The following is a 20,249-nucleotide window of genomic DNA, read 5'->3' as shown; positions in this document are numbered from 1 at the left end:
TAAGGGTGAGGATAATGTGAGAAATAATTTCTCATAGCAATTGTTTAAAAGTGCTGCTAGTGGCTGGGCGCGGTGGCTCATGCCTGTAATACCAGCACTTTGGGAGGCCAAGGTGGGCGGATCACAAGGTCAGGAGATCGAGACCATCCTGGCTAACACAGTGAAACCCCGTCTCTACTAAAAATACAAAAAATTAGCCTAGCGTGGTGGCGGGCGCCTGTAGTCCCGGCTACTCGGGAGGCTGAGGCAGGAGGATGGCGTGAACCCAGGAAGCGGAGCTAGAAGTGAGCTGAGATCGCCCCACTGCACTCCAGCCTGGGCGACAGGACTCTTGGCAATATAAAATGAAACAAGGAAAGGCCCAGACCCTCTCAATGTCATTTTGGCTGTAGGCTAGAAACTAGAATTTCTTGCTTTCTATATTATTTAGGTTCATTACACATATCATTAATTATCAGCAGGGAATTTTTGCCAAATTATATTCACAAATTATGTTTTGTTTCCAAATAATTATTTCTCTAGAATCTATAGAGTGTACTCGATAATGAAATTATTTTTTGAGGGAGAGGTGCATATAATGTTAATGTGGACAGATAGTGCAACTTAAAGTGATTTGTTTTACTTCCAAGTTGCACTGTCTTTCAGATGCCTAATTAGGAGGTAAGTTGACTTGGGCATGATTGCTTTAGTTAAGTTTCTAATTTGCTAAGGACTGATTTGGGTCTATAAAAAATAAGTGAGTCTCTTTTAGATTTGAGTAAGACTGTTATGACCCTTGCCATGATATGAATTTTTCAAAATCACGATGTATTGAATAATTCCTAGTGATTATTAAGCACATATCATGGTTATAAAAGTTTTGCTAAATACATTGTTGTCTTAGAGTCTCATTCAGAGATTTTTTTTTTTTTTTTTTTTTTTTGAGACGGAGTCTCGCTCTGTCACCCAGGCTGGAGTGCAGTGGCCAGATCTCAGCTCACTGCAAGCTCCGCCTCCCGGGTTCACACCATTCTCCTGCCTCAGCCTCCCGAGTAGCTGGGACTACAGGCGCCGCCACCTCGCCCGGCTAGTTTTTTGTATTTTTAGTAGAGATGGGGTTTCACCGTGTTAGCCAGGATGGTCTCGATCTCCTGACCTCGTGATCCGCCCGCCTCGGCCTCCCAAAGTGCTGGGATTACAGGCTTGAGCCACCGGGCCCGGCCATCGTTCAGAGATTTTTAATGGCTTTTCCTAGTTCCTTTTTTTAAAAAAATGATTGGGCATTTAGAAATATGTAGTACTGTTCCAGGTGAGTGACTTTCTTAGTATTTATTAAATTCATATGATTGTAGTAACTCTGAGAATTATAGAGTAGGGGAAAAATTGAACTCACTGAGGGGAGGGCCTCTCAGCTTCAGGCCTTTCTTGTTTAATCAAGTTGTCTAGTGTAGTGTATAATCTTGATTGAACCAAGCAGAGCTATTGAAGAATATTTTAATTACGTTTTATAGAGCAGCCCGATACTCTTTCTCTTCTGAGGAAATATAGTTTTGGACATAAATTTATTTTCTTTATTGCATTTTCTTCCAACAACTTGGTCTTTGGATTTAGATTTGGATTTGAATCCTGACCATGTCACTTATTAGCTATACGACTTTGGGCAAATTACTAAAACATCTCCGAATCAGTATTCTTAGCAGTGAAAGAAAGGATATAGCACCCAAGTCGTAAAGCTCTTCTGAGGATTACATGAAATAATTAAGAGTCTGGTATCATGCTAACCTAGATGAATTTTCTTTCTCTCTTTGAATCTGTAGCCTTCAATTTCCCATTGGCTTCCTTGATAGAACTGTAAATGTGCATTTTCTTATAAATGTTTAATACATTCAAAATATTACCTTCTTATACCTCATGAAAAAGTGTGAAGGAAGTAATGGTGAAAATCTGCTACTGTGTTATATAAAAATACTGGACTGGAAAGATTCTAATCATGTCTCTTGTCATCCTTTGTAATTTTGAAAAACTTAGAGGAAATTTAAGTCTAGTTTGTCATATTTTTTTTTTTTTTTGCTAACATAATTGAATTTGTCCAAATGGATGAAAGTGAAGTTATTCTGTGAGCCAGTTTTGAATAAGTTGTAGTGCCTGGATCAGTACTGTCCAGTAGAAATATAATTTCCGCCACATATGCAATTTAAAATTTTCTAGTAGCCATGTTAGAAAAAAAGAACCAAGTGAACTTAATTGTAATACATTTTATTTCACTCCATATAAACAATCTTATTTCAACACATAATCATATAAAAATTAGAGATAGTTTACATTGTTTTGCTAAATCTTTGAAATTGAAAATCTAATGTATTTTATACTTTTAGCACATCTCATTTGGACTAATTACATTTTAAGAGCTACATGTGGCTGGTGGCTACGGTAGCACAGGTGTATAGCACATCTATAAAATGCATTACTACAACAGTAGATGGCTTTTGCACACTGTAGGATGTGTGTGATAAAAGAATGTCATTTATTATTGCCAGTCTAAAGTTTGTCTCCAGTTCTTAGCAGTCACTTAATGGTGAGAATTTACCTGTTGTTGCAATCTGTTCAACAAATGATTTCACCAGTTTTCATTGTCCATTCTCAAGTCCATTCCCAAGTACTTAAAATTTTCAAAGACCTCAAATATATGTACTTCACGTTAATTATATCTGTAAGAAGGACATGAAAAGGTTTGTATTTTGAAAAGCTGATTCTGGCTTATTATGATTGGGATGGGGTCAGAGGATAGGGAGGGAGACCAGTAAGGAGGTCATTGTCGTTGACCCATGAGGAATAACTGGCAGATTGATCTCGGGCTGAGGAGGGGTTTTTTTGTTTGTTTGTTTGTTTTTGTTTTGCTTGTGTGCATTTTAAAGATGATCAGTACTTGAAATGTGAGGTATCTTACTGGGAAGAAGCAGTTGAACATATGAGAGAAAAGAATAATTGACAGGGTGATCCTAAGAAAAGGTCGGGAGAGATGAAGCTTAGATATGAAGAGGATTTTCCCCCCACCTTGGGGGAAAGGCTTCCTTCTTGCTTTTCCTTCCCTCCTCTTTTTTGCTTCCCTTTTCCTTTTTTCCCTCCTTTTTCCCCCCTAACCTCTAGATGATGTGGGAGGTAAGGAAAAAAAAAGGCTGAGGCCTTTCTGATAATCTGCAGGACATTGTAAAAACTTCTGTAACACAAAGTCATTCCTCACCAGTTAAAGTAACAGTAACTGTTTTTGCTTTGGTGACTCATTGGCAACTCTAGTAATTGCTGTTTCCCTCAGATGCTGTACCTGCTGCTCTGTGCTCCTTCTTCTGGCCACCTTCCTGTAACTTGTCACTCTTTCTACCATGGCTGTTGTCAACTTCAACTATTATAGTTCCCAATTTTATGTCTCATATTCAGGCTCCTCAAAAATGGGAATAGAATTGGATTGGTTAGCAATTAGCCAGTATCGAGTTGCTTCTGTTGGGGACTGCCAGGTTTGCTCATGTCCAGTTCTAAAGATAGTTACCTTTGGCACAGAGGCCAGTTTCTTATTCTTAGAAATATAGCCAAGTTAATGGGGTCACATGATGCAAAGATTGGGCAAAGAACTGCTTCTGGTTGCTTTCCTTAGAAGGTGTTTTAAGGAAACATGGGTGGGTGTTTTTTGTCCTATTCATTACCTAGGATGTGCTATACTTTTTACAATTCTCAGCCATAGGTGGAGAGCTTTTTTGCTTGGTCCTTAACTTACTGTTGGTGGCAATGATGATAGCAGCCTCACCTGTCACTTATTTGAGTATTTCCCATGTGTGGGAACTATATTAAGCACTTTACATGTAGTAACTCATGAATTATATGATACATTTTACTGGTGAAAAAACTGAGGTACAGTGAAATATGAAGTGACTTGTTCAAAGTTCATAGCTTCTTAGTAATGGAACTGTAATTTGAATAAGGCAGCCAGCAATCTGTAGCATAACATTTCTGAACTATGGTTGACCACGGTGATTATCAAATTTCCCCTTAATTTTAAAGATGAGAAAATCAAGAGAGAGTTTAGGTGACTTACCTGATGTCACAGAATTGGTCATTGCCAGGTGCTCAGTTTCTGATTCCTAGACTAGTGCTTTTTTCTACTACAGAATAAGTACCCAAGACATAGACGGTTTTGCATACTAATCATGAAACCCAAACCTGTGTTAGCAGATATCATAGTAAGTGGATACACAATATATAGCCGTATAATAATCATCCATGTAGATTTTTATGTTATTAGACTACTATTTAGCTTAAAAATGACATATGTACAGAGAAAAGTAAACAGGAGACTGAGCTTCATTAGTCACATGAGTTGATTGGGTCAATCTCCTTATTTCCAGCAGGTGAAAGCACTGTCTCCCAGGTTGAATCTTTCAGGTTATGTGTGGTAGTGATTAAGAAATATCCAATTCAATGCATGGTATAGGAGAGCATTTGGAATACAGTGAAGGTTTAGAAGGTTCATTCTTCTGGAGAATTTGGTAGAGAAACCTAGTATTAAAGATACAAACTAATTGTACTAGATGTAAACTTTTCTTCTCTTGTTTGGAAAAATTTGTTTTCATATCCATCTTGATAGTTTAGTGAAATATGAAGTAAACACTGTGAAGTAACACTGTGAAGTTAAGTGGCATTATTAAAGGACTGACAGAATAGCCTTGGCTTAACTAATGACGTAAAGATATAACTCTAATGTCTATGCATAGTCAGATCCACTGATATTTAAATTAAACTCTGAAGAACATCTTTACTTGCTGCTTAAAAGTTAATAAAATACAGAAGCCTAGTATGATCCTCCAAGTCAACAAAATAAGACTATCTGAGAATCTTTTCCTTATTAGAAATATAAATTCTCAGGCATCATCCCAGACCTATTGAATCGGAAATAAGGTACGTTGAGTGACGCTCAGCAATCTGGATTTAACAAGCCCTCCAGGTGACCCCAATGCGTGCTGAAGTTTGAGAACCACAGCCAAAGAAGAAACCAAATTATCAGTTGAAATAATTTCATTTTGATTATGTTGGAGAAGAATAACATTTTCCTGCCACAGTTTTGGAATTATTAATAAGGAATTAGGAATTGAAAAGTCTTAGTTTAATTTCTGTCTCAGACATGCACTAATTGACCTTAAGGAAGTTTCCTGACCTTAAGGCCACAGCTTCTTTCTCTGAAAAATGGAACGATACAGTCTACCAGGAAAGATTATAGCAAGGATTGGAAATAAATGTAAGTGCTAAATACTTAATAGGCATTACAATATCATTTATCATTACTTAATTCTTTTTCAATTTTGTTGTCTTCTCCCAGTTTAGAGGGTATGGCTTCCTCAACACTATTTACAGTTGCTAAAGCTAATTTGAAACATTAATTATGTGATAATTCAGAGATATCAGTTCTTTACCTTCCTAAATCTAGTGTTATTCTTGGTATATTGTGTACATACTCTAATGCTTTGTCATCTAATACTGCATTAGGAGAGTGAACTCAGTTCACTTGAGAAAATGATTTTATCAAACTGCCTGTTAACTTCTAGCCTGGATTAAATTTCTAGAATCTAGAAGGAAACAAGTGCACTTTAGTCACTGTAGTTGAAAGTAGAAAATTGGAAGAATGATTTTATTCTGAGTCTCTGTGGAACTAAGTTATACCTTGTTTATTTATTGGCTTTTCAAAGTCTTTAAGGTGAATTTTAGCACACTCAAGATAATTGGATGTGTTTATTTGTAAAGTGAGAGTTGGACTCGTACTTCTGTGGCACTGAGAGAATGACGTTGATAGCGTGAATGTTGTTAGCTAAGCAGGATTCATCTTCCTAATCCTACATTGTGTCTCCCTCCTTTTTTCTTTTTGAATTAATTTTGTTTTGTAATTATGAAAACATTTTCATGTTTCCAAAGTAGAGGCTATAAAACAGTGTACAATTAAGTCTAGCTTCGAAGTCTATCCTCTGTCTTTACTGTTGCTTTCCTTCCCCTGTAGAGAATCATTTTTATTCGTTTTTGGATTCTTCCTTTTAAAAAACATAAACACATATTCATTTTTATCTTCCCTTTTGCACCAGAGGTTAACATTTGTTTACTCCTCTGCACCTTGCTTTTCTCACTCAGCCCATAGCACTTGTATATCTCCTTGTATCATTTTACAACTGCATAATGATACTCAGCTGCATAGTACTTTATCATGTAGATTGTCATAGTTTGTTTAGTCATCTTCTATTTATAGATATTTAGGTTGCTTCCAGTCGATTAATTAGTGTGGTGCTTCCATCTGGTTATAAATAGAGCTTTGCCGATATTTCTTTGGAGTAGATTCCTAGAAGTGAGACTGTGGGTCAAAGGATAAATACAGATGTTATTTTGCTAGGCATTGCCTACTTGCCCTACATAAAGGTTGTAACACTGTTTATTCCTGTTAGCAATGCATGAGAATCCCTGCTTCCTTACAGTTTTGTCAGTAGAGTATGTCAGACTTTTAGATTTTTTTGCTAATTTGATAGGTGAGAAATGATTACATCAGTGTAGTTTTAATTAGTGTTTCTCTTATGAATGAGATTAAACATCTTTTTATTTATACTTTTGGAATTATCTTTATGCTCAATTTTTTTCAAGAAGTATTTATTGGTTACTACTGCTGCTATTATCTTGAAGAATTACTCTTTGGGTATTTCCCCATAGGGGTGGTAATAATACTTGTTGAAGAAACAGAGTATCACCAGGCATGTATGATTTAAGAAAAAAAAAAAAGATCACTGATCACAGATCACCACAACAGACAAAATGAAAACATTTGAAGGCTGGGTGTGGTGGCTCTTGCTTGTAATCTCAGCACTTTGGGAGGTCGAGGCAGGTGGATCACTTGAGGCCAGGAGTTCGAGGCCTGCCTGGCCAACATGGTGAAACCCTGTCTCTATTAAAAATACAGAAATTAGCCAGGCATGGTGGCACATGCTTGTAATCCCAGCTACTTGGGAGACTGAGGCAGGAGAATCGCTTGAACCCTGAAGGTGGAGGTTGTGGTGAGCTGAGATCATGCCACAGCACTTCACCAGCGCGGGCAATAGCGAGACTCCATCTCAAAAACAAACAAACAAACAAAAAAAACAAAACAGTCTTGTTTCAAAGAGTTCGCAGTCCAATTGGGGGAGAAAAGACTTGCATGAAGATTATCATCGTTCAGAGAAATAGATGTTGATGGAGCTCTCATAAGTGCTGTGGGAGCATTGAGCCTGGAGTGGAGAGACTTGGGTAGAGGGAAGGTATCAGAAAGATCATTGCTTAGCATATGAGGTAATATTTAGAATGAGCCTGTAAGGAAGAGGAAGAGATTGCTAGGCTGACCCTGCTGGGAAAACTATTCCAACTAGGGGAAGCAATGCAAAGGAAGAGTATGACTGATGTTTGAGGACTCACTGGTTACTGGTTTTGTAGATGATGGTGAAGGTAGGCATTGAGACTACAGCTGGACCATCTGGATTTGATGAAGGTGCTTGTTGACCCTAAACTCATTTCTAAATTAGATTAGCAATGCCAAGTTGAAAATTTTGATTAAAATGTCATGTTTCTGTTTTCTCAATTTTCTCATTGACACATGCCTTGTCTCTTGATAATCTTCTTGGTCCTTACACTTTTGGGTGAACTTTGGAGGGGAACTCTGGGGAAGTAAGTGGAGTGATTTCATTCCCTCTTTCCCATTTTACTGTTGAGCAAGCTAAAGCCTTTATATTTTGTCTGTGTTATACTTTTAATTTATCCTTACTACTTCCTTTATGCCAAATTTGAGCCTCCTTATTCAGTAGCTTGTTTCATTTGGTTAAGGGAGAAAGATCTTTCTCATATGAATTTATAAGGCTGGAAAGATAGGCAGGCTAGATGGTTAGAAGTCTTGTATCTCATTTTGAGGAATTTGTGTTTTGTTTTATAGTTTGTGTAGAGCCTCTAAAAATCTGAAATGGATAAAGGACAGAGGAAAGAGGTTGGGGGAAGGGAATGGCAAAATTAGCTTTGCATTTTTGAGAGGTAAAGAATGACTGTCTTGAGGAAGGTGAATTGGAGAAGGTACAGTATAGACTAGAGAGGAGACGTCTCCAGACCAGCAGAAGCAGTATCACCTGAGAACCTGTTAGAAATATAGGTTTTCAGACCCCACCCCGGACCTACTGAATGAGAAATTCTGGGGGTTGGGTGCAACACTCTGTGTCTTATTTGATTTTGATGCACATTAAAGTTTGAGACTAGAAATTCGAAGTTAGCCTACACGACAGTTTGGGAAATGCTTTTCATGTGAATCATGTAGTTGACTTTTGTTGATGTTCATTATGCTGAGATGTTCATTATAAATGCTTTTTGCATGAATTACATAGTTGATTCTGTTGAGATGTTCATTTATATATATATATACACACACTTTATACACACACACGTACATATACTACAATTTTGTGATTCAGGTTTTTTAAAAATTTCGGTAGGTTTTTGTGGAACAGGTGGTGTTTAGTTATGTGAATAAGTTTCTCACTGGTGATTTCTGAGATTTGGGTGCACCTGTCACCCGAGCAGTGTACATTGCACCCAGTGTGAAGTCTTTTATCCTTCACCCCACTCCCACCATTTCCCATGGGTCCCCGAAGTTCATTGTACCATTCTTATGCCTTTGTGTCCTGATAACTTAGCTCCTACTTGTGAGAACATACAGTGTTTGGTTTTCCAGTCCTCAGCTACTTCACTTAGAGTAATAGCTCCAACTCCGTCCAGATTGCTGCAAATGCCACTATTTCATTCCTTTTCATGACTGAGTAGTATTCCATGGTATAAATATATATATGCCACATTTTCTTTATCCACTCATTGATATGAATTTAGGCTGGTTCTGCAGTTGCAAATTGTGCTGCTATAAACATGCATGTGTAAATATCTTTTTCGTATAATGACTTCTTTTCCTTTGGATTGATACCCAGGAGTGGGATTGCTGGATCAAAGGGTAGATCTGCTTTTAGTTCTTTAAGGAATTTCCACACTGTTTTCCTTAGTGTTTGTACTAGTTTACATTTTCACTAACAGTGTAAAAGTGTTCCCTTTTTACCACATCCACACCAACATCTGTTATTTTTTGATTATGGCCATTTTTTCAGGACTAAGTTGGTATCACATTGTGGTTTTGCTTTGCATTTCCCTGGTAATTATTGTTGAGCATTTTTTCATGTTTGTGGGCCTTTTGTACATCTTCTTTTAAGAATTGTCTATTCATGTCCTTAGCTCAGTTTTTTATGGGATTCTTTGTTTTTTTCTTGCTGATTTGTTTGAGTTCCTTGTAGACTCTGGGTATTAGTCCTTTGTCAGATGTATAGATTGCAAAGATTTTCTCCTACTCTTTGGGTTGTCTGTTTGCTGATTATTTCTTTTGCTATGCACAAGCTTTTTAGTTTAATTAAGTCCCATCTGTTATCCTTTTTTGTTGTTGTGTTTGCTTTTGGTTTCTTGGTCATAAAGCCTCTGCCTAAGCCAATGTCAAGAAAGATTTTTTCAGTGTTATGTTCTAGAATTTTTATGATTTCAGGTCTTAGATTTAAGTCTTTGATCCATCTTGAGTTGATTTTTGTATAAGGTGAGAGATGAGGGTCCAGTTTCATTCTTCTACATGTGGCTTGCCAATGATCCCAGCACCATTTTTCATTTCTTTGTGTCATCTGTGATTTCTTTCAGCAGTGTTCTGTACTTTTCCTTGTAGAGGTCTTTCACCTCCTTGGTTAGGTATATTCCTAACTATTTTTTTTCTTTTTTTGCAGCTATTGTAAAAGGTGTGGAGTTCTTGATTTGATTTTCAGATTGGTTGCTGTTGGTATATAGCATGGCTGCTGATTTGTGTACATTAATGTTGTACACAAATGTTTCAGTTTCCTGAAACTTTGCTGAATTCATTTACCAGTTTTAGGAGCCTTTTGGATGAATTTTTAGGGTTTTCTAGGTATACAATCATGTCATCAGCAAACAGCAATAGTTTGACTTCCTCTTGACCAATTTGGATGCCTTTATTTCTTTTTCTTTTCTGATTCCTCTGGCTAGGACTTCCAGTACTGTGTAGAATAGAAGTTGTGAAAGTTGGCATCCTTGTCTTGTTCCAGTTCATAAGGGGAATGCTTTCAATTTTTCCCCATTCAGTATAATGTTGGCTGTGGGTTTGTCATAGATGGCTTTTATTACCTTAAGATATATCCCTTTTATGCCGATTTTGCTGAGGCTTTTTCATAAAGGGATACTGGATTTTGTCAAATGCTTTTTCTACATCTATTGAGATGATCAGGTGATGCTTGATTTTAATTCTGTTTATGTGGTGTATCACATTTATTGATTTGTGGATGTTAAGCCATGCCTGCATCCCTCTTATGAAATTACTTGATTACGGTGGATTATCTTTTTGATATGCTGTTGGATTTGGTTAACTAGTATTTGGTTGAGGAGGATTTTTGCATCTATCTTCATCAGGGATGTTGGCCTGTAGTTTTTTTTTTGTTACGTCCTTTCCTGGTTTTGGTATTAGGGTGATATTGGCTTCATAGAATGATTTGGGGAGATTCCCTCTTTCTCTTTTGTGATAGTATCAATAGGATTGATACCAATTCTTTGAATGTCTGATGGAATTCAGCTGTGAATCCATCTAGCCATGGACTCTTTTTTGTTGGTAACTTTTTAATCACCACTTCACTCTCACTGCTTGTTACTGGTCTGTTCAGAGTTTGTATTTCTTCCTGGTTTAATCTACAAGGGTTGTATATTTCCAGGAATTTATCCATCTCCTCTAGGTTTTCTAGTTTATTTGTGTAATGATGTTCGTAGTAGCCTTGAATAATCTTTGTATTTCTGTGGTATTGGTTGTAATATCTCCTGCTTCATTTCTTTTTTTTTTTTTTTTTTTTTTTTTTGAGACGGAGTCTCGCTCTGCCGCCCAGGCTGGAGTGCAGTGGCTGGATCTCAGCTCACTGCAAGCTCCGCCTCCTGGGTCTACGCCATTCTCCCGCCTCAGCCTCGCGAGCAGCTGGGATTACAGGCGCCCGCCACGTCGCCCAGCTAGTTTTTTGTATTTTTTAGTAGAGACGGGGTTTCACCGTGTTAGCCAGGATGGTCTCGATCTCCTGACCTCGTGATCCGCCCGTCTCGGCCTCCCAAAGTGCTGGGATTGCAGGCTTGAGCCACCGCGCCCGGCACCTGCTTCATTTCTAATTATGCTTATTTGGATCTTCTCTCTTTTTTTCTTGGTTAATCTTGCTAATGGTCTATTTCTCATTTCAAAAAACCAACTTTTTGTTTCTTTTGTGTTTGTTTGTTTCTATTTCATTTAGTTCTGCTCTGATCTTGGTTACTTCTTTTCTTCTTTTGGGTTTGGGTTTGGTTTGTTCTTGTTTCTCTATTTCCTTGAGGTGTGACCTTAGATTGTCTGTCTGTGCTCTTTCAGACTTTTTGATATAAGCATTTAATACTATAAACTTTCCTTTTAGCACCACTTTTGCTGTTTCCCAGAGGTTTTGATAGGTTGTGTCACTATTATTGTTCAGTTCAAATACTTTTTAAATTCCCATCTTGATTTTAATGTTGACCCAATCATCATTCAGGAGCAGGTTATTTAATTTCCATGTATTTTTATGGTTTTAAGGGTTCCTTTTGGAGTTGCATTTCCAATTTTATTCCACTGTGATCTGAAAGAGTACTTGATATAATTTTGATTTTCTTATATTTGTTGAGACTTGTTTTGTGCCCTATGATGTGGTCTGTCTTGGGGAATGTTCCATGTGCTGATGAAGAGAATGTATATTCTGCAGTTGTTGGGTAGAATATTCTGTAAATGTTAAGTCCAGTTGTCCTAGGGTATAGTTTAAGTCCATTGTTTCTTTGTTGACTTTTTGTCTTGATGACCTGTCTAGTGCTGTCAGTAGAGTATTGAAGTCCCCCACTATTATTGTGTTGCTGTCTATCTCATTTCTTAGGTCTAGTAGTAATTGTTTTATAAATTTGGGAGCTCCAGTGTTAGGTGCATATGTATTTAGGATTTTGATATTTTCCTGTTGCACTATTCCTTTTATCATTGTATAATGTTCCTCTTTGTCTTTTTTAAGTACTGTTGCTTTAAAGTTTGTTTTGTCTGATATAAAAACTACTCTTGCTTTTGGTGTCCATTTGCATGGAATATCTTTTTCTAGTCCTTTACCTTAAGTTTATGTGAGTACTTATGTGTCAGGGGAGTCTCTTGAAAGACAGCAGATAGTTGGTAAATTCTTATCCATTCTGCCATTCTGTATCCTTTAAGTGGAGCATTTAAGCCATTTACAAACAATGTTATTGAGATGTGAGGTACCGTTCTATTCATTGTGCTAATTTGTTGCCTGAATACCTTTTTCTTTCTTTTTCTTTTTCGTTGTGTTGTTTTATAGGGGCTGTGAGATTTATGCTTTAAGGAGATTTTATTTTGGTGTATTTTGAGGATTTGTTTCAAGATTTAGAGCTCGTTTTCATATTCTCTCAGCGTTTATCTGAAAAAAGTCTGTATTGTTCATTTATAAAGCTTAGTTTTGCTGGATAGAGAATTCTTAGCTGATAATGGTTTTATTTAAGGAGATTAAACGTAGGACTTCAGCTCTTCTAGCTTGTAGAATTTCTGCAGAGAAACCTGCTGTTAATCTGATAGATTTTTCTTTATGGGTTACCTGATGCTTTTGCCTCACAGCTCTTTAGATTCTTTCCTTTGTCTTGACTTTAGACAACCTGATGACTGTGCCTAGGTGATGATCTTTTTATGATGAATTTCCCAGGTGTTCTTTGAGCTTCTTGTATTTAGATGTCTAAATCTCTAGCAAGGCCGGAGAAGTTTTCCTCAATTATTCTCTCAAATATGTTTTCCAAACTTTTAGATTTCTCTTCTTCCTCAAGAACAATTATTCTTAGGCTTGGTTGTTAAACATAATCCCAAACTTCTTAAGAGGCTTTTTTCATTTTTTAAAATTATTTTTTCTTTGTCTTTGTTGGATTGGGTTAATTCGAAAGCCTTGTCTTTGAACTCTGAAGTTCTTTCTTCTACTAGTTCGATTTTATTGCTAAGACTTTCCAGTACATTTTTCATTTCTCTAAGTGTGTCCTTGGTTTCCAGAAGTTGAGATTGTTTTTTATTTATGCTATTTCACTGAAAATTTTTCTATTCGTATCCTGTATTCATTTTTTTTTTTTTTAAATTCTTTAAGTTGGACTTTACCTTTCTCTGGTGCCTCCTTGATCAGTTTAAAAGTTGACCTTTTTTTCTGGCATGTTAGAGGTTTTGTGTTGGTTTGGATTCATTGCTGGTGAGTTAGTGTGATCTTTTCGGGGTGTTGAAGAACCTTGTTTTGTCATATTACTGGAATTGTTTTTTTTGGTTCCTTCTCATTTTGGTAGACTATATTGGAGGGAAGATCTGGAACTCAAGGGCTGCTGTTCAGTATCTTTTGTCACACGGGGTGCTCCCTTGATGTGGCGCTCCCCCTTTCCCATAGGGATGGGGCTTCCTGAGAGCTGAACTACAGTAATTGTTATTTCTCTTCTGGATCTAGCCCAGTGGAGCTACTGGGCTCTGGGATGGTACTGGGGACTGTCTGCAAAGAGTCCTGTGATGTGATCCGTCTTCAGGTCTGTCAGCCGTGGATACCAGCACATGCTTCCATGGAAGTAGCAGCAGAGTGAAGTGGACTCTGAGGGTCCTTGGTTGTATTTTTAAGTATGCTGGTTTTATGTTGGTTGGCCTCCAGCCAGGAGGTGGCACTTTCAAGAGCACATTAGCTGCAGTAGTAGGAGGAGGATCAGGTGGTGAGCGGGACCATAGAGCTCCCAAGAGATTGTGTCCTTTGTCTTCGGAGTTCCTTGGCTGTCTCAGGAGCCTGCAGCAGGAATCCATCTTCTTCAAAGGGTCTGTGGATTTTCTTGGCTTTCCTGGTATGTTCCTGCATAGTTTTTGGAGCAAGAATACGCGATGTAGGTCTCCATGTGATGCTCTGTCCATTGAGTGGGAGCTGCAAGTTAGTATTGCCTCCTATCTGCCATTTTTCCCTCTCACCGTGTGATTTGGTTATTTTTATGACAGTCTAATATTAAAAGATTTGAAAAGTTGGAATGGTGTGATCATGTGTTATACTTGGAAAAGGGAAGACAGTCTACGATCATGTGGTGAAATAAACTACAGTAAAGTAGAGATATTGGAGTAGAATAAAACAAGTAAGAGGTAATTTAATATTGAATGCTCTAGATGTTGGCTGTATATGACATTGATTTGTAATGTAGTATGAAATCTTCAGTGGGAGAAATTGAAAATTTTATAAAAAGGGGGAACATGAATTCCTTGTCGGGGCCAAAGGAAATGATGGTGGGTCCGCCTGAGATTTGTTAAGATGCTCTTGTGTAGTCAGTTCCACACAGTTATTAAGAGGTAATTTACTTTTTATCTTGATGTAATGGCTTGCAGCTGATTTGAATCTCGCTCAGTTTTTGTTTTCCTTTGAGAATGTGAAGGTTGTATGGGTTTAAATTTCACCATTGTTGAAATGAGACAGTAAATCTGAGAATCTTCTTTTATTTTCCTCTGTTAGCTTTGCTGGGTGACCACAAGTATAGAAAAGCAAATGGTATGTAAATATCAAAATTATTTTTTAAAGGGTAAGTCACCTTTTTTTTTCTCCTTTAAATTTTATTCTAGGATCCATCAGTTACACAAGTGACAAGAAATGTTCCACCAGGACTTGACGAATATAATCCATTCTCGGATTCTAGAACAGTAAGATTATTCTTGCTTTTAAATGTTTAAAATGAAATTCAATAGGAATTATATTTCAACTATGGTTTCTTTTTTGGTGGGTTGGTTAAACTTAAATAAAACAAATTGTTAATATTTTATTTAGTATTCAGCAAGCTTGGTTTTTTTTAAATATGTAGAAATATTAGTAGTAATATTTTCTTTTATGTTTTACAAATTAAATCACAATAATCTTTCTAAAATGTAAACTTTTCTACACTACTTAAAATACTAGGAATTAGAGAAATATTTCTTGGTGTACATGTCATCTGCCTGATAATGTGGGGTGATTTTTTTTTTATGTGGAAACTGTGTAGAACTGTAACATGAATGTTTGTATGATTGTCATTTGAATTAGATTATTCTGAATAGTCCTAGCCTTCTGTTCTGGCAGAGTAGACTCTCTGGAACTTTACCCAGGCTAGGAAAGCATATTTTTGCCCTCAAAATTTAGTTATTTTTTTCTTTTTCTTTTAAAAATTTATTTATTGTAGAGACAGGGTCTTCTATGTTCCCCAGGCTGGTCTTGAACTCCTGGTCTCAAGCCATCCTCCCACCTCAGCCTCCCAAAGTGCTGCAACTACAGATGTGAGCCATGGCACCTGGCCTCAAAATTTAGTCTTGATATATAAAATGTACAAGTATTTAAAAAATCCTCATAAAACAATGGTTTGCTACTCTAGATGTATATTAGAAGTGTCTGGGGGACTTTATTACACTACTCCTTATGGCCCTAATCTCTTAGAGTCAGGGCATTTTGTTTTTAAGTTCTTTTGATGATTTTATTGTGACCTGGATTTGGAAACTTTTGAGTTATATTCTGTTGAAAATTATCCCCAGAATTTCTGTGGCAAATAATTTCATCTCCTGCATTTGGGTCCCCCTCCAATACTTTGTTACTTTGCCCTGTGCATCTCTTCTATTTGGCTGTTCCTGAGTTGTGTCCTTTAATAAGCTGCTAACAGTAAGTAAACTGTTTCCTTGAGTTCTGAGAGCCCTTCTAGAAAATTATCAAACCCAAGGAGAGGGTCATGGAAACGCCCAGTTTATAGCAAGTTAGTCAGTATGGGCGGCAATCTGTGACTTGTGACTGGTGTCTGAAATGAGCTCTTAACCTGTGGGATCTGTGATAATCCAGGTAGGTAGTATCAGAATTGAACTGAATTGTAGGACATCTAGATGGTGTCCAAAGAGTTGGAGAACTGGTTGGTGTGGGGGGAAAAACCCCACATATTCGATGTCAATAGTATTGTTGGTAAAAAACAGTCCAAAAGTAAAAGCATTAAAATAAGAATGAACTTTAAAATTTCTCTTTATTTCAAAGCCCTCATTTAACAGCCTTTGCGTATATGTAGCAAATTAATCCCAGGTTGGGATCACTGAAGTGCTTTTTGAGCATGTAAATTACAGGTTAAAACATGTGAAATGGCCAATAAGCTGACCAGTTTTGATATATAAAAATGGTGGTGTCATATGATTCAACCTTATAATGAATTAGTGCTGTGAATATGTGAGAGTCCAATTTGGTAGTAGTTGTTGAAGGGAAAAAAAGAAGAGCTGGCAAATTATATTCCTCTATATGTAGTTCTTTTAACTTGATTTCTAGGAGGTGGAGATGGGAACAAGACCATTTTTAAAGTTTGTCGATAAAGAATGAAAAGAGATTATTATATAAATGTTTGGAAAACTTTACTAGCAAGAAATATGTTTAGCCTTTTTATATAGTTAGCAGCTTTAGATTACTCTTATCTGTTGTAGTATTCTTCATCAAGCCATCTACTTTGTGCCATGTGCTTTGCCTGTATTATCTTATTGAATTCTCATAACATTCAAAATTGATATTTTAAATTTCCATTTTACTAATAAAGAATCTGAGACACAGGTCAGCTAACAAGTAAAGTGGCAGAACTGGCTTGTTAACTCATGTGTTATCTGTAAAGGTTTTGCCTTTTTCATTTTGCTAGTGCTGTCTTTGGAGATAGTTACTTAAGAAATAGAAAAAATAGTCCTGGTCTTTGAAAGATTTCTCACCTAATTGGTGTAATTAAAAATTACACAGACACAAAGAAGATATATCCAGAACAAATCAAACAAAATATAAGTCATGATTCTGAATGTTGAGACTTTATGGTTACAGAAAGATTTTCTGAAAGTGAATAGTCTTGAGCAGGGAGCTAGGCAATAATGAGAAGCCAATTTACAATGAAATGCTTCCCTTAGATTTGATGAACAGTGATACGGTGCCAGAACCAGGAAAATTGTTAAGAGAATTGGGTGCATTTTCCTCTGCACTGTTAACATGATGGAAAACACAGTTTAAATATTAAATATTCTTTTATTATATGATGTGATTTCAGAAATTTGTCCATTTTTGTGGCTGTGATTATTTTCCAAAGACATTAGGTGTACTTAGATAATTGATTTAAGTGGTACATTAGCATTAGACCTTGGTCCTGTTTTAGTTAATTGGTGGTATTCATATTTTTATCATAGGACAGTGTTTGTGAAACTGAAGCGTCTTGATTGTTGTATCAGGGTATGGTGAGCTACTTGAGGTCAAGAAGATCTTCTAGCAGAATGCCTAAGTGTATAATCTTGCTAAGATTTAGAAAGTTCCTGCCCTCTTCTTCTTTTATAATAAAATTGTTTTCTTTTGTACTTACTTTCTGAGTACAAAGAGGACCTGCATTTTAACCTAGGCCCTACCACTATGCAGTTGGTAACTTTAGGCAAACCATATAACTTCTTTGGAAATCTTTTATATATATATATTACAGTGAAGGCAGGGAGGAAAATGTTGAGTTAAATAATTTTATTTTTTTATAGACACAGGTTCTTGCTTGGTTTCCCAGGCTGGCCTCAAACTCCTGGACTCAAACAATCCTTCTGCCTTGTCCTCCCAAAGTGTTGGGATTACAGGCATGAACCACCATGCTTAGCTAAGTTAAATAATTTAGTATTAGTGTCTCTTGAAAATTAAGACTAAAGCATCTAGCTCCAGGGACTGACTGGATATAATTGTACATGGTAGTTTACTCATCTTTAATACTGTGAAAGCATTCTGTATGGTTTAACACCTGTCTTTATTTTCTCTCGCTGTGCACTTCTTTTTTCTCTTTTTCTTTGCCTTCTGCTTCTCACTGTTTTGTCGTTCTTGGAGCTCATTATCTGTCCCTTCTGGAACCTGTTTGTTTCCAGTCTCATTTAATGATACTGTTGACTTATATCCTAGTATCATTGGCTAGAAACACCCGAGTTGTCTTTGGCGCTAACAGCTTCTTTTCCTAAGTCTAATGAGTTGCCACATCCTGTCACTTATCCCTGCTGGAGATATGACCTGTCTGTTCTTTTCATTCTTTCTTTCTTACCTGGCCTAATTCAGGCACTCATGTGAAATGATAGAATGACCTATCTAGTTATCTACTTCCAGCCTCTCTCTTCAAATCCCTTTTTATACTGTGACTGGACTTATTTTCCTAAAGCAGAGGTCAGAGTAGGTCATCTGCCTTCCTTAGAAATGATTATGCATTGCCTACTCAGTAGTTTGGCATGTGAGACCATCCATGGTTTGACTTCAGACTTTTTGTTTTTATTTTAATTTTGTTTTCATGGACTATTTTTTTAGGCTTTCAGAACAATTGAGCAGAAAGTACAGAGTACCAGTTTGTTTTCTCCAGACTATCTTTTTACTCTTATCTTCTAATGTGCCATTTGCTCCAGCCAAGGTCTAATTAACTCATGAGCCCCTGACCCTTTTGAGACCATCTCCCCATTGTATAGAGTCAAAAGAGACTGTGGGTGATCATAAGGCTTGACTTCTGTAGGTTTTCAGTGGATCCAGATGAATACTTCACACTGGATATATTCATTTTCTGTTGCTGCAGGATTTTTGCAGCAGTGGAGAGCAGAGAGTTGTTTTTAGGGGAGAGGATGAGAGAAATGGGGACTGGAAAGGGAAAGGAGGTTAAGATAAAGTTTTGTTACAAAGTTACAATAATGAAGACAGTATGGTACTGGCATAAACATGCAAATCAGTGGAACTGACAACCCAGAAATAAACACTTACATTTATGATCAACTGATTTTTGACAAGATTGTCAAGATAATCCAATGGGAAAGAATGATCTTTTCAGTAAATGGTGCTGGAATAACTGGATGTCCACATACAGTAGAATGAAGTTGGACTCCTACCTCATCCCATACATAAAAATTAACTCGATCATAGACCTAAAGGTAAGCACTAAAACTATACATAGGAGTAAATCTTCATTACGTTTAGTTAGGCCATGGTTTCTTAGATGTGACATTGAAAGTACAAACAACAAAATAGAAAACAGGCAATGTGGACATCAAAATGTAAAACTTTTTGTCTAAGAACACTATCAAGAAAGTGAAAAGACATCACTTTTCACTTTGATGAAAGTGATGAAAGATGAAAAGACATCTCACAGAATGGGAAAACGTTTGCAGATCACATATTTGATAAGGGACTTGTATCCAGAATATATATTAAATTCTTACAGTTCAATATTAAAAAGACAACCAGGCTAGGTGTGGTGGCTCATGTTTGTAATCCCAGCACCTTTGGAAGCTGAGGTGGGTGGATCATTTGAGGTCAGGAGTTTGAGACCAGCCTGACCAACATGGCAAAACCCCATCTCTACCAAAAATACACAAATTAACCAGGTGTGGTGAGTCCACATGCCTGGAATACATGCCTGAGTCCCAGCTACTCAGGAGGCTGAAGCAGGAAAATCACTTGAACCTGGGAGAGGGAGGTGGCAGTGTTCCAAGATGGTGCCACTGCATTCCATCCTGGGAGACAGAGGAAGACTTGAAGACTTTGTCCCACCCCGCCCCCCACCCCCCCACAAAAAAAAAGACAACCCAGTTTATAATGGGCATAGACATTTTGAATAGCCGTTTCTCCTAAGAAGATAAATGGCCGATAAGCATGTGAAAAAATGTTCAACATTGTTAGCTGTCAAGATGCAAATGAAAACCACAAGGAGGATACCACTTCACATCTACTAGGATGTCTATAATCAAAGAGGCAATAGCGAGTATTGGCACGGATGTGGAGAATTGGAACCTTCACATACTGATGATGGGAATGTAAAATGGTGCAGCTGCTTTGTAAAACACTTTGCTAGCTCTAGGCATTTGTTAAACATAGAGTTACCATATGACCAAACATAGAGTTACCTTATGACCCTGTAATTCCACTCTTAGGTATATGCCCAAGTGAAGTGAAAACCTACGTCCACATAAAAACCAGCACACAAATTCAGCCAAAAATTGGAAATAACCTATGTTCCTATCAACCGATGAATGGATAAGTAAAACCTAGCTTAAAAATAAATGAAGTAGTTACTACAACGTAATTGAACTTTGAAAACATTATGCCTTCACC

At 37.1% G+C, this 20,249-nt stretch overlaps 1 protein-coding gene across 2 annotated transcripts in view; it reads left to right on the top strand.

Annotated features, from left to right (window-relative positions):
• The window catches only part of SCAMP1 (secretory carrier membrane protein 1), a 117,912-nt gene that overhangs the window by 23,096 nt on the left and 74,567 nt on the right, over nucleotides 1-20,249 (top strand). For both annotated transcript variants that reach the window (XM_030927575.1, XM_030927574.1), the window contains exon 2: nucleotides 14,741-14,818. In XM_030927575.1, the coding sequence (XP_030783435.1) occupies nucleotides 14,741-14,818 (78 nt within the window). The remainder of the gene's footprint in view (nucleotides 1-14,740; nucleotides 14,819-20,249) is intronic.

The sequence above is a fragment of the Rhinopithecus roxellana genome, chromosome 3, assembly GCF_007565055.1.
Source record: "Rhinopithecus roxellana isolate Shanxi Qingling chromosome 3, ASM756505v1, whole genome shotgun sequence".
Classification (NCBI taxonomy): Eukaryota; Metazoa; Chordata; class Mammalia; order Primates; family Cercopithecidae; genus Rhinopithecus; species Rhinopithecus roxellana.
The sequence above is the reverse complement of the archived record's forward strand: the minus strand, read 5'-3'. Positions and strand labels throughout refer to the sequence as shown.